This window comes from Haliaeetus leucocephalus, unplaced genomic scaffold (genome assembly GCF_000737465.1).
Source record: "Haliaeetus leucocephalus isolate CR32 unplaced genomic scaffold, Haliaeetus_leucocephalus-4.0 Scaffold984, whole genome shotgun sequence".
NCBI lineage: Eukaryota > Metazoa > Chordata > Aves > Accipitriformes > Accipitridae > Haliaeetus > Haliaeetus leucocephalus.
Genome location: NW_010973420.1, coordinates 677,142 through 689,735, shown reverse-complemented (window position 1 = coordinate 689,735; position 12,594 = coordinate 677,142). Strand labels below are relative to the sequence as shown.

The following is a 12,594-nucleotide window of genomic DNA, read 5'->3' as shown; positions in this document are numbered from 1 at the left end:
ATCCCCTCCTGCCGCCGCATCCCCTCCTGCTGTGGGGCGCTGGACCAGGACGTGGCAGGTTGAGCAGAGCATGGGCTTGTGGTTCAGGTCAAGGTCTAGGACGAGGCACAAGTGAGGATCAGGCAGCAGCCGAGCGCTGGGGGAGAGACCCGCAGCCCCTCCAGGTCTGGAGGGCGCGATTGCAGGAGCAGCCACACGCACCCACACTGGCCCAGAGAAATGGAGAGTCTTGCCCCCATAACGCATCAGATAAGGAGGAAAAACGGGTCACAAAGAAACCCCCCGGGCTTGGGGCAGTGCCCAGAGGGGAGCAGAGCAAAACCTGCTGTAACCACAGGCAGGACGGAATTACACACTTGCTCTGCGTGGATACTGCCACTGGGTTCGTTGAAGTTATCTAGCACATTTAAACAACAGTCTTTCAGGTAATGATTAGTGCAAAACTACCTTTCTTTTTATTAATTTGTAGTAGTCACAGTTAGAGATGGGGGCTACTAAATCCTGCAAAACTCACCCTGAGGGTTCAGGTGGCCGTGGGGGTGCCTCCCCGCGGCTGGCACGGCCCTGGCCCTTCACACCGCCCCCGGGAGAGCTGCTGCTCTTAAGGCATTCGCCCACAGGTGGGTTGGATGTCTTGGGGACAGGGGACACCAGTGGGACATTGAGAGCCGTCCTACTCCAACCCACGGCGCGGCCCTGCCAGCTCCCCGGGAACAGCGGTACCCGGCGGGGACTGGGCTTCCCCAGGAGAGGGGAGCGGACGCCGGAGATCTCACCTCGCCCCAGGGCCGCGCACCCGCCGGCGCGCTCTTACCCCGCGGTTACGCGTGACCGGACTCAGCTTTGGTTCTTTTATGGGCTTTTGGCACAATAAAAAGGATTATACAGACTTTCACTGAGGGAGCTGTAATCTGCCTCAGGTCTGGATAATTACGCTCTTAAGCACTGAGTGCATTGAAAAACGTGCCCACGCTCTCGCTTTTCATCTCTTCACAGCACAGGAGCGGTGGCCGCACTATCCCATTCCCTGTCATCGCTGCGACCGGGCGCTGGGGCTCCATCCTGCACGCTGGTGTGAGGGACCCTGCTCACGGAGGGTTCATCAGAACCTTTTACTGACGGCGTAGGAACAGCCCCTGGAGCTGCCTGCTGCTGCAAGGACCCTCCTGGTCGCAGGGCTTTCCGCAACTCCGAAAAACTCACCCCTTCAAGACTTTTTGACGAGGATCGGGAATGTAGCGCAGCGGCTGCTGCCCTCTCAGGCAGGCTTACGCCCCCCCGGCCCATGACGCAGCCATCCAGCGACGCAACCGCTGCCTTAAATAGCACAACCGTGAGCACAGGAAATAAAATGGTCGCAGCGCTTCCTCACCCGTGCTGCTCGCCATCCCCGGCGACGGGAGGGGGCTCTTTGGCCACTCGCCGTCTAGCAGATCGCTTAAATCTCATTTTCCTCTGTCCGTAACGCCAACGCCGCACTTAACGTGCAAGAGCCGAGAATGAAAAACGCTCTGGGGTGCCTGCGCTGGGCTCCCCCTGCACGGACAACCCCCGGCCTCTGGATCGTCTCCACTGTCAGTAACTACTCACCTGCCTGCGTTTAAGGACTCGCTGAAGACTGGATGTAAAAAATGCACTAAAAGTGATTGACTGTGGCACCCACAGATCATTATTGGTCCTTAACAACACAGCTAAACAATTAGCGAGGCTAGCCCAGGGAGGAGCATAGTTGTTTTAGTTGCTTGTTGCTTGCAAGCGAGCAGTGAGCAGGGCTCTGCCCTCAGCTGACAGCCAAGCCCATTGGCCTGGGATGGATGGCGACCACACACCCCCTCCCAAACGGCCGATTCTCCCAGTTTAACTCTTGTCTTGGAGATGGATAATGAGATATTGGTCACACAGGAAGCATTTCTTTACCGAGAAGGTGGTCAAACCCTGGAACAGGCTTCCTGGAGAGGTGGTCGATGCCCCAAGCCTGTCAGTATCTAAGAGGCATTTGAACAACACCCTTAATAATTTAATTTTTGGTCAGCCAAAAAGTGGTCAGGCAGTTGGACTAAATGATCGTTGTAGGTCCCTTCCAACTGAAATAGTCTATTCTATTCTAGTGCATTCCATTCTATTCTATTCCATGCCAAGAGGTCCAAGAGCCATCATCTTTATTCGTATCAGTTTTCACTTTATAAATAAAAAGGCTCACTTCTCATAGAGACCTTTGGCCTTTATATATAACAAGCCCCTCCACCCTTGGGCACCGCTTCCAGACACTTGCTTAGATGCAAAGACCTGCTGCACGGCAAGGAGCTGGCTTCAGCCTCCACCCTCGGTGCCGGAGAGCTTCTTCTGGCTCACTAACAGGAAACCTCCAGGCAACGCACAAAAAGCTGAACACCCCATTCCCCACCTACAGCAGACACGCCGCAGCCCCGGCGCTTCCCGATCCCAGCGTGGACTGGCAGCGGAGATGGACGCAGCTAGAGGGGACCACCAGGAAAGTGCGAGTCAGCAGCATCAACACCTCCACACGCCGGGCTGAGCTGCTGTCCAACAGCAGTCCGCAGTATTCTTACAGGAGAGGCAGGCAACCTGTCTACACGTAGGCAATAGATTGTTAATTACTTTAATTAGCACATTAAAAAGGTCCATGTAACAGAGTGCATAGCAGAACGTAATTCCTGATGTATAAACTCACGTGTGCAAGGCGTTCAGGAGCAAGCCCAGGCAACACCTGGTCCTTCCGCAGGATCACCCATTACAGAGTCAGCTTAAGTCTTTGGAAGAGACTAAATGAACTTGAAATGCATCTTATTTCCTGCAGGAAGCTACTCAGGACAGGAAGGAAGACAGGTAGCCCCACACTTGCCTCTGAGGGATGCAGATTCACAGAGTATCACCCAGTTCCCCCCAGCCCACCAGTCCCTGCCCAGCCCCTGAGCACCCACCGCTGCACCTCCCGCACCCTCAGTTGCTGAACTGCACGAACCCATTGCAGGGGGCAAAAAATAAACCCAGCACTGGTTCTGGGCTTGACACTGAAGTTCCCTGACTGGGAACCAGGGAGCTCTGGTACCTGTAAGACGTCCCTGCCACTACTTCCACTAGCATCTGCCAACAGCCGAAGGCTCGTCCTCCTGCCCGAGCGTAGTTTCTGCCCAAGGAGCAGCTTTCAGCCTCGCCGGGGCAATGGCAGGGGTTTAAATGGGCCACAAAGAAAATAAGTGCTCCGGGTCAAGCAGACGTAAGTCACACAAGCCAAAGTTTTTCACCATAATTTCTGGAAAAAGTAAATGCAGCACCTCACCTTTGGGCCAGTGGACTAGTTAATTTTCTGTACTTCCACATCCTAATTTTAGTCACACTTGTGCGGATAGCTTGTCACACTATGGCTGCCCATGAAGAAACTCTGCCTGCACAGTTACATTGAGGAAAGGAGTAAAGTCATTACACTTGCAGTAGGTGGCACACTGGTGAAATCTCTCATACACGTTTATTTTTGTTGATATTGTTTATTCGATGCCAGTGACCAGGTTATGCTGGGAAAGACGGCAGTTGGTGCCTTGAACCTTCACCAGAGCAAGAGGTTGGACAGTATTTCCATAACAGACAAGCTCTAACGTGGGGCGAGCAGCACTGCGTCACTGCAGGGTGGGAAGGGACACGATCCCGCCCGAGTTCAGCTGCAGGATCCCCTGACAGCTGCCGTGACACCAGCACAACCGCTCCTCTCCAGCTTGTTGGACTTCAGGAGGAGAGAGGAAGGCCGACTGCCGTCATTTGCACAAAACACAGCTGTGCCGCTATAAACTGCATCTACACCCCAAGCACAGAGCTGTTACCACCACTCATGTAGACACAACACAAGATCAGAAACACTCAGGGCAAGCCTGTTTTTAACAATGTGTGTCAGGCAGTAAACAGATGAACATTCAGATAGAGACAGCAGACAATAAGGGCGTGCCCAGACAAAAAAGCTCTCCTGCTATCAACCAAGGTATACATTTATAACTCCTCATGTATGTCAGTATGATCCATGATGTAGAGAACTCCTGCATAATGGAATAATTTATTCTCAGCTACGAGGAGCTGAGATACAGGCAGTGCCGATCACCTTGCATTTCAAGCCCTGCGAGCACCCGGGGTTGGTCGTCTTCTTCTTTAAACAACTGCCCCTGTTATTTCTGTCCTATTTGCATCTTATTAGCCATCTCGCATTTAAACGTGGACATCTGAAGTAGCTGCATAAAATACAAAGGACAAAGCATTACTCCGATCGAGTGCGATATCACCCAACAGCGGCAGCGTGTAAAGGCTGTGTTTTCCTTCTCCGTCTTTTGGGAGGACATCGCGTAGTCTGCTAACTCAATCACTTTATTTGGGCATAGGAAAACTTTTATTTACAACACGTTAATTAAAAAAATATTTGACAAAAAAGGCATACAGTATTTTATACTAAAAGAATAAAGATTTTTATTAAGCACTGTAAGTTGCATTCAATAGCCTTCAAATACACCACACCACAATCCATCTACAACCAATCAAACCCAACAGTAGTTCATTCTTGCACAATCCATGAGTTGGGGCAGAACTCCCTTCAACTTACATTAAGATACCTACTTAGCTCTTGCGGGCAGGGAATGGGGAATTACACCTCATTTCTGATCACTAATGTGTGATGAAGAGCATCAGGAGAATTATATGAAAACGAATATAAAGAAATGATTCTGATTTTGAAGTACATTAAGTTTGGAAACACTAACAAAAACATCAAAATGATACAGGTATATTTGCTTATACTAAATTCTTGATGGGAAAGTTCTCAAGAACAAGCCATTTGTTTCCTGCTACAGAAGGGGGGTACTTTTTTTTTTGAAGATCAAAGCTTTTTTTTTTGTTTTTCACAGAATTTCATATTTGCTAATATGAAGGCATAAAACAGCAACAGAGAACAATAATGCATACAGCAATGAGTACACCAGGGTAACGTTGATATTCAAAACGGCTAGATAATTTTTTTTTTTAAGTTTTAGAATAAATGCAACAGAGGTCAATAATCACAAAATTTTAAGGTTAGAGCAAGATCAGTCAATGACTAAACATAGTTAACATCTTTTATAGGACTATTACTGATTATTAGCTTTTTGTTTTGCAAATGGGCACAGTACTTGTAAGAATGGAAGAAAGAGGACAATAACATGCATAATATTAACTACACACTTTAAAAATTATGAACCATGCAGAAGTTTAGCTCAAATAGTAGTACTAATGGTCTACGTCTGATTCAAAACCACATAGTTCATTGATCACGGATGCATGGTATTAGTCACAAAAAGTTTCAGAACACATTGTGTTTATTTTGAAAGGTCATTTGCATCTTCTATGATTTCAAGTTTATCTCCATTTAACTTGCTTGTAAAGTATGTATGATGTATATTTAAAAATCAGCAGAACTGCAATATTACTCTATAATTTTTAGTTTCGATAGTTTGCACATTTTAACACAAAAGAACCACATCAACGGTGATGAAATTTAAGAAAGAAAAAACTGTGGTTGTGCCTTTTTCCCCCCATAATCATGAAATCAAAGCCTTAAAGAAAGCTTTATTGTGACACAGTAATGCAAAATCAAATATAATGGCATACATATGGTGCCAAGTACTAAAAATTATATTTTAAGCTATATATACTTAAAGACTGCCAAAATTTGTTTTCTTTATATTTCAAAAAACAAAACTACAAGCTTTTGTCATAACCAGTTTAAACTTTATGTATACTTCATTTTAAGTGCGGGAGTCAAATGCTCTTCATTCTCTTTCTTTTTTGTTTTATTGTAGCATTTTGACTACAACTGGTTAAAACTAAAAATGTGTTGTTTAAATCTCTGACATCAAAGAGGGATCCGAATTTCCAAAGTCCTCATTTTTCTCTTACGGAAAGGAAAAAATGTACGTAACTGTAGGCTCTCTTTCTTTCCAGATATTCCTAATCCTGACCCTTCCCAACATCCTTCACCCTCTATAAAAAATAAGTTTACTCTTCTTTTTTTAAGACAGTGGCCTCAAGAGTATCATCTTTATGGCAAACACTGTCTGCATTTAGTGCATTTAAGTGAGGATTTGTATTGCACATTTTAGAGTCATTACTCAAGGCACTTTCAGACTGATTGGAAGCCCTGATGTCTCCTGTATTCCCATTCATCTGGGAAGCTGGTTTTTCCTCATTCACAACTCCATTTTCAGCCAGGGATCCATCTGAAGACACAATTGAGGATTTAGATTCCTCTGATTTTGACTTAAGTTCTTTGGCTACTTCTTCTGCTGAAGCAGCATAAGGAGGTTTGCCCTATTTTTTAAAAAAAGAAGAAAATTACTGAAGAACCACTGCTATATATTTACAATCTGTTACAATAACACTATAATAGGCAGCATGCAGTGTGCAGAAGTATCACAAGCGAATACCGAGTATTATGTACTGCTGAAATAAGAAGTGGCATACAAAATAAACAGCACAGCACAGATGAGAAAGAACTTTCAGTATTTCTGAGTGCCTTCTAGCCATGCCTTCTGATGTTCTTGTGGTAAAATGCCCTTTCTAACTTTGATGCTTCAGTTATTTCACAATGTAAGAGCTACATAAACATCTGGAAACACCAAAACTGAGAATCAATATACAGCTTAACTCTGCTTCTTGGTTCATATACATTACAATTTAATGATATGATTACATGTTATTCAAATACAAACCAAAACTTTTTTCAGACAATTTTTAAAGAAGTGCAAAAGTACCATGCAGTATTATCTATACTAGTCTATATGCTTCTGAGATTAGGCAAGTGACTTCATACGAAAAGCATATAGTAGAATCTTACAAGACTGAGTATAGCAATAAAAACCAGATTTATGCAGCATTAGAATGTATATTCAGTTTTTAAGTATCTGCAACAATGAATCTTAGTGTTCCAGAAACATAATAGGCTTTAAACAACAAAACAAAGTAAGTAGGTTGGGTTGCTAAGAAGCAATGTACTTTTCTATCATGCTGTTAACAAAGTCAAGTACTGAGAAATGACTTAAGATACGGACATCTTATACACTTCAAACAATAGCAAACAGTTTCATAGTGTAATAATCTGAATTTTTACATACTAGAAACAGTGTGGTTAGACTTTTCTGAATCGCTGAAAGATTTTGCAGTTGAGTAAGAACTCTTGTTCTCTAGCATCAGTATCACAAAACTTATTCAGAAAACCATAAAAAAATCTGCAGTAACATTGCATAGGTATATGACTGGCATATGAGGACAAAGAATATTTAGCACGTGTGTGTAAATGTACTTCTTTACAGGCTTTACTAAGTGTTAAGTTTTAGATTAAACACATGCTTTTGTTTCTTTCCAGATCAAGAGTGAAAGGTCTCATCTTGTGAACAAATAGGCATGTCTTCTATGTTTAATAAATGCAAATTGCTTATTTCAGTCAGGTTCTCCAACCTTTCTTCATATTGTCTCATAATGACTATCAATAAAGCCACTGCAGGGAAGATCTTACTTGGTGTAAATACCCATATCTGAATCTGGCCCTGAATGGGCACTCTTTCCTTAACTGCCCAGGTTTGTAAGACAGGGAAGTACACTGTTGCCAGTTAGTCTTAACTGGGTATCAAAATCTGCTTGTTATGCATTAAGTTTTCCAAGTTCGCCCCGTCACATGCATTTTAATTCACCTTTTCTCTTTTCCTGTAAAAGGAATATATACTAGGGTATAGTGACTTCATGACCGTAAAATCCAATGAACTCGGGACCAGTCAATAGAAAATGTCATTTATGTTTCTTCTCCCTATCACAGGCACAATTTTAGACCCAAATCCTTGTGATCGCAAGTATTTACCACCCAAATTACATATAACCAATAAAATGTGAATACCCAAACTTGCTGACTGTCTGCCAAGACTATCTACCATCCACCTACAGGTGCTATCTGAACTACATTTACAGATGTAAACCTGTAGTAAACCCGGAATATTTGGGAGCTCCTTTTCAGGGCTTCCTTTATTTCATAGGTTAAGGTACTTGGAAATTAGACACTATATAATTAACATAGTGGTTTCTCTTCTATTTAAAGTAAAAGATTTAAAGCTTCAAATACATAGGTAGATTTGTAGACATATATCATCTGCGGACACAGAAATTTAACGAGAAAGAGAAGTATTTGAATTTTTACACCTAGAAAACCGCAAGCTTTACTGGAAGTTAATAGTTGCTTCATTATCCACTGGAGAACATTCCTTCTCTTACTGTCTGATACCTGCAAACACCCCCCTACTCTTACATACTAATGTCTCCATGACAAATTGCACATCCATATGATGTATTTATTGTGAAAGCTTTCCACCTATTTTCTACCCACTCATCCATTACCACTGGGACTTGCATCAACATTCAAAACTGCATAGCAGCAAGAACAATGGAAAAGGGAGGAAAACATAACTCCAAAGCAATTGGCATTTAATATGAAACAGCAGTTTGCTTCAGCTATATTTAAAGGATCCATGGAAAAGACAAAAGCCATGATCCACAGACGCTTCACACGTTGTCACCAAAAATGAAACTGTGTGCTCGTGGGGGTGAAGACTGGTCTGTTACTTCCTAGAAGTTTAGAGTAAGTTCTTACATTTGGAGCCATGCAGCAGCAAAGATCCTTATACTGCTAATTTTTCTTCATGAGGTCGGACCGTGGTCCCAGAAAAGAAACTGGGAAAGAGTGGGGGCAGGAACAGAACAGCTAATTTGTTTCAGCTTTGTATTTCTCCCATTTTCCTAATTTTTCTTCTGCTCCCACAGCTGGTTAGAGCTGTGTAGGCACAGCCTGCACATCAAAATACATTTTTCCACGTCTGTCTTTATAACCAAAGTTTGCTTAAAATTGCGATGCAACACTAGCCTGTCATCCACCAGTGGCTGTGCAGCTTACAGCTTCAACACATAGGAAAGATCATTGTAAGAAGCACTTATCTTTTAAAGTTGTGCTTGTCAGTGTTAGCTGGTCTGGAAGTCCATACCATACTAGTCTGTAAACTAGAGTGTTCTGAAGTCAGGCACATGGCTTTATTACCTGAATTGCTCCCTGGCTTTTATAACCTCTCCCATAGTACCTTCCGCCTCTTCCAAAAGTTCTTATCACTGGAGTGGAAATAACTCCTCTAGGACGCCTGTAAGTTTTGAGGAAAAGGAAGAAAGAAAAATACTTATCAGCTTTGTTTAAAACTGCTTTAAATTTTATTTTGCTGGAAGATTTTTTCCTACCTTTACTGTCTAGTGACTAAAATTTACGTTTCTTTAAAGAAGCAGTATGACTAACTAATTCAGAATTACAGGGTTCTACTGCTTGCAAGTGTATGAAACATAACAAACCTTTTGTTTTCGTAGCAATAAAATGACTATATCTGTATTTCACTTCTAGAGAAACAATAAATGAGTACTTTCAAGCTTTGCAGAAACATTTTCAAAGTGTCAAATTATCCTTACAGTGCTTTAAAAACAGAACTCAAAATACTTTCACCTTAAAAAATTATGCAAGCAATTTGAACCATTTATAAGGCCATTTCTCCCATTTAATAACACTTCCCATGTATAAACATGCTAGACAGACAAAATCAGATAAAGGAAAGGAAGGCAAAATACAAAATTGCTTCAGTTTTGATGGGAGAATACAAAATCATCTAAGAACCTGAGGGAAAAAAGGAGGCTTCAGCAATATCTGATGTGTAGCAATTTATCAAATTTGGATGCTTTCAAATGGAGGCTTCCAACTAGGACACATCAGGTGGTGGTTTTTTGATTTGATTCGATAAAGATTAGATCAGATCAAAACAAACTTTCACTCAGCTAAAACTATTTTAATGCCACCAACTGCAGAAACTCAAATTCCTAATCATTATGTCAAGGACTACTTCTCACCTAAGAATTCTTTTTGTTTTCTCTACTAGAAATACGTGACTGCTCTACTTTTCCTCCAAATCCACTGCCCCAATACCAGGAGGTCCCAGCATGAAGACTGACCCCTCTACAGCTGGCACAGAGCAGCCAAGTGCTGCTTAGGTCCAGGCCTGCATCCAGCCCAGTTTCTAAGCTGCATGGGCTGCAATTGCCCAGTTTGCCATTCTGGCAACAAATGACAGCTGCCATTTAACTGAATCTCATATTCCATATACCTGACAATTCCCACATGCCAGCAAGGTCTCTGTGAGCTGTACAAAAAACCACCTGAAGAGGAGGTAAGCTTTTCTGTAGTGCTCCTGCTTCCTCTGCTGTAAAAACTGAGTTATGCTGAACTGACTCAGTGGAGAAACACTGATCTGTGCCATGCAAGTCCTTTCACACACACTGCAAATTCCCACACTGAGCAATAAGAAATTAAATACTGGGATTTAAAAGCAACAGCAAAGAGTTGTGTTTTATATTTGAGTAACTATCACTGCATTCTTTCCAAAGATTTCAACAGGGCTTACCTATCCCATTTGCTATTTTTTTACAAGGTCAAAGTGTACCCGAGTAAGATTCTTCCTACTCAGAAAAATCACACGAAATCTATTGAGGGATCAAAGCCAATAAAAAGCAGGTAGTATAATTTTACACAATAAGAACAACATCCAAGTTCGGCGTTGCACAAAGACACGAGACAATGGTGTAAACAAGCCTGACATGATCCCCTCTGCTGTAACAGATAAAAAAAATGAAATAGAAGTGTGCAGGACTAGGTGATAAATTGCAGACAATGTACTGTGCAGCTTCCTAGGAGTCTTCTTTAGTAAGAAACAGCATTTGCCAACAAGGACCCCAATCTTTAAAATGCCTGTCTTTAGACAGAACACTAGTATTACTGTGTTTTCCTACTAGGTTTTATTTTTAGTACCAACTGACACAACAAGCAGATAAGCTGCCTGCAGTAGTTTTGCCCTCTTTGACCAATTCTGTTAACTCTACAGGTAAAGAATTTAACATCATTTGTGATCTGATGGAGAGAGGAAGATCTGGCATTGACAGTTTTCCTGTTGTTTTGAGGTGACAACTTGCACCCAAACCTAACTGCCCAAAGATAGTACCTCCCACAATGAAAATGTACAGATATTTTATCCCCTAATGCAAAAGCTATTATTGGAGATTAGCATTTCTCTGTTGTAAAGGTACTTACAGGACCAATAACACCCTTTCAGTGATTTGACCACTTCCCAGCTAAGGAGGGTTCTCAATTTAGGACTTGCCAGTGTTAGTTCCTGGCTACTGATGTTTTGCATAAATTCATGTATTTGCTTCTTCAGAAAATGGAGGAACTCCTATCCTGTCAAGGTAGTCAATGGTATGTGTAAATGTAAGCCAGATCTGAGCCTGAAGGTGTCTCCAGATCATCACTCAGGGTGCCTCAGACAGCAGTCTTTGTGTATGACAATATAAATCACCCGGAAGCTTTCTGCAAACAGTACTGCAGTCAGTGCATTTAACTGAAGAAAAGTAACAAGCTCTGTAGTAAGCCAGATTCTTCTGTTCATGGATCCTCATGAAAAACAGAACTTAAGACCACACACTAACCTCAATTAAATGGTGAAAAATGTTATTTCATCCACTGAAACTGAGGAGTAAGGTTAAAAGTAAGGAGTAAGGAGCCTAGTGCCTCATCGCACACCTTAGCTTACTCCCCTGGTCTCCAGCTGCTATTCTGGAAGAGCACAGGTGTCCCACAGACCCCACTAGCCTGCACAATTAGCTGACAGTTGTCTGAAGCATCTAAAACAACACTAGATGCTTATGTGTTGGCAACTGAATCTCATTCTAGAGAATAAAATGTTCCTACCTAAATTTGGTCCCCTCAAAGTGTCAGCTCTGCTCTTCCACCAGTGCTGTTTTCTTCTGCTGAACTTTTTAATCTTTGTTTCTGCTGTTCTTACCTCTCCCTGTCCCCACACTGGCAGCCTCTTTGCTTCTCCCCCTGCTCCCATTCTCCCAGGGCTTCAGATCCAACTGTTTCCTCACTCAGTCCAACAAGACAGGCATTCCAACAGCTCTTGCTGACTTTAGCACTATGCTTTATAGTGCACATTTGATTAAATTAATGGATAGAGAGGAATTCATGCAGTTCAGACTTATGCTTTCAGACGGCTGCTTCCTAGCTCAGGATGGCATAAACACACCTACTTTACTCCATACCTTTAATATAGTTAAAGACAGACATAATATATATATCACATTACCTTGGGATTGTCTCCTATAATAGATACAATCTTAATTAAAGATAAGACAGTTCTGTAAGGGACAGAACAATTAAGCCTATGGAAAAAATATAATCTTAAAAGGACTAAGTACTTTTGTAACGAAGTATCTCTTTTTCAGAAATGTTGTGCACCTGTAATTTCAGCTGTAGTGAAATGAAGTGGAAGAGCTGAAGAAATTAATATTCTTTTAAGCACATCTCCCATCATGACTGTAGCAGAGAACTATTAAACCTAGAAACATCCTTCAGGTGTTTTCTGCTTCACAGAAGAATTACATAATGGAGTTGTTAAAAATTTTACCATACTTTTAAATAAATGTTCTATTATGACAAAG

At 42.3% G+C, this 12,594-nt stretch overlaps 1 protein-coding gene across 8 annotated transcripts in view; it reads right to left on the bottom strand.

Annotated features, from left to right (window-relative positions):
* Nucleotides 1-4,371: 4,371 nt before the first annotated feature.
* Nucleotides 4,372-12,594, bottom strand: part of FAM120A (family with sequence similarity 120A) — a 49,515-nt gene continuing 41,292 nt past the window's right edge. For all 8 annotated transcript variants that reach the window (XM_010584396.1, XM_010584398.1, XM_010584401.1 and 5 more), the window contains 2 exons: nt 9,107-9,203; nt 4,372-6,339 (listed from right to left, as the gene is read on the bottom strand). In XM_010584396.1, coding sequence (XP_010582698.1) covers nt 6,028-6,339; nt 9,107-9,203 — 409 coding nt within the window. In that variant the 3' untranslated portion in view covers nt 4,372-6,027. The remainder of the gene's footprint in view (nt 6,340-9,106; nt 9,204-12,594) is intronic.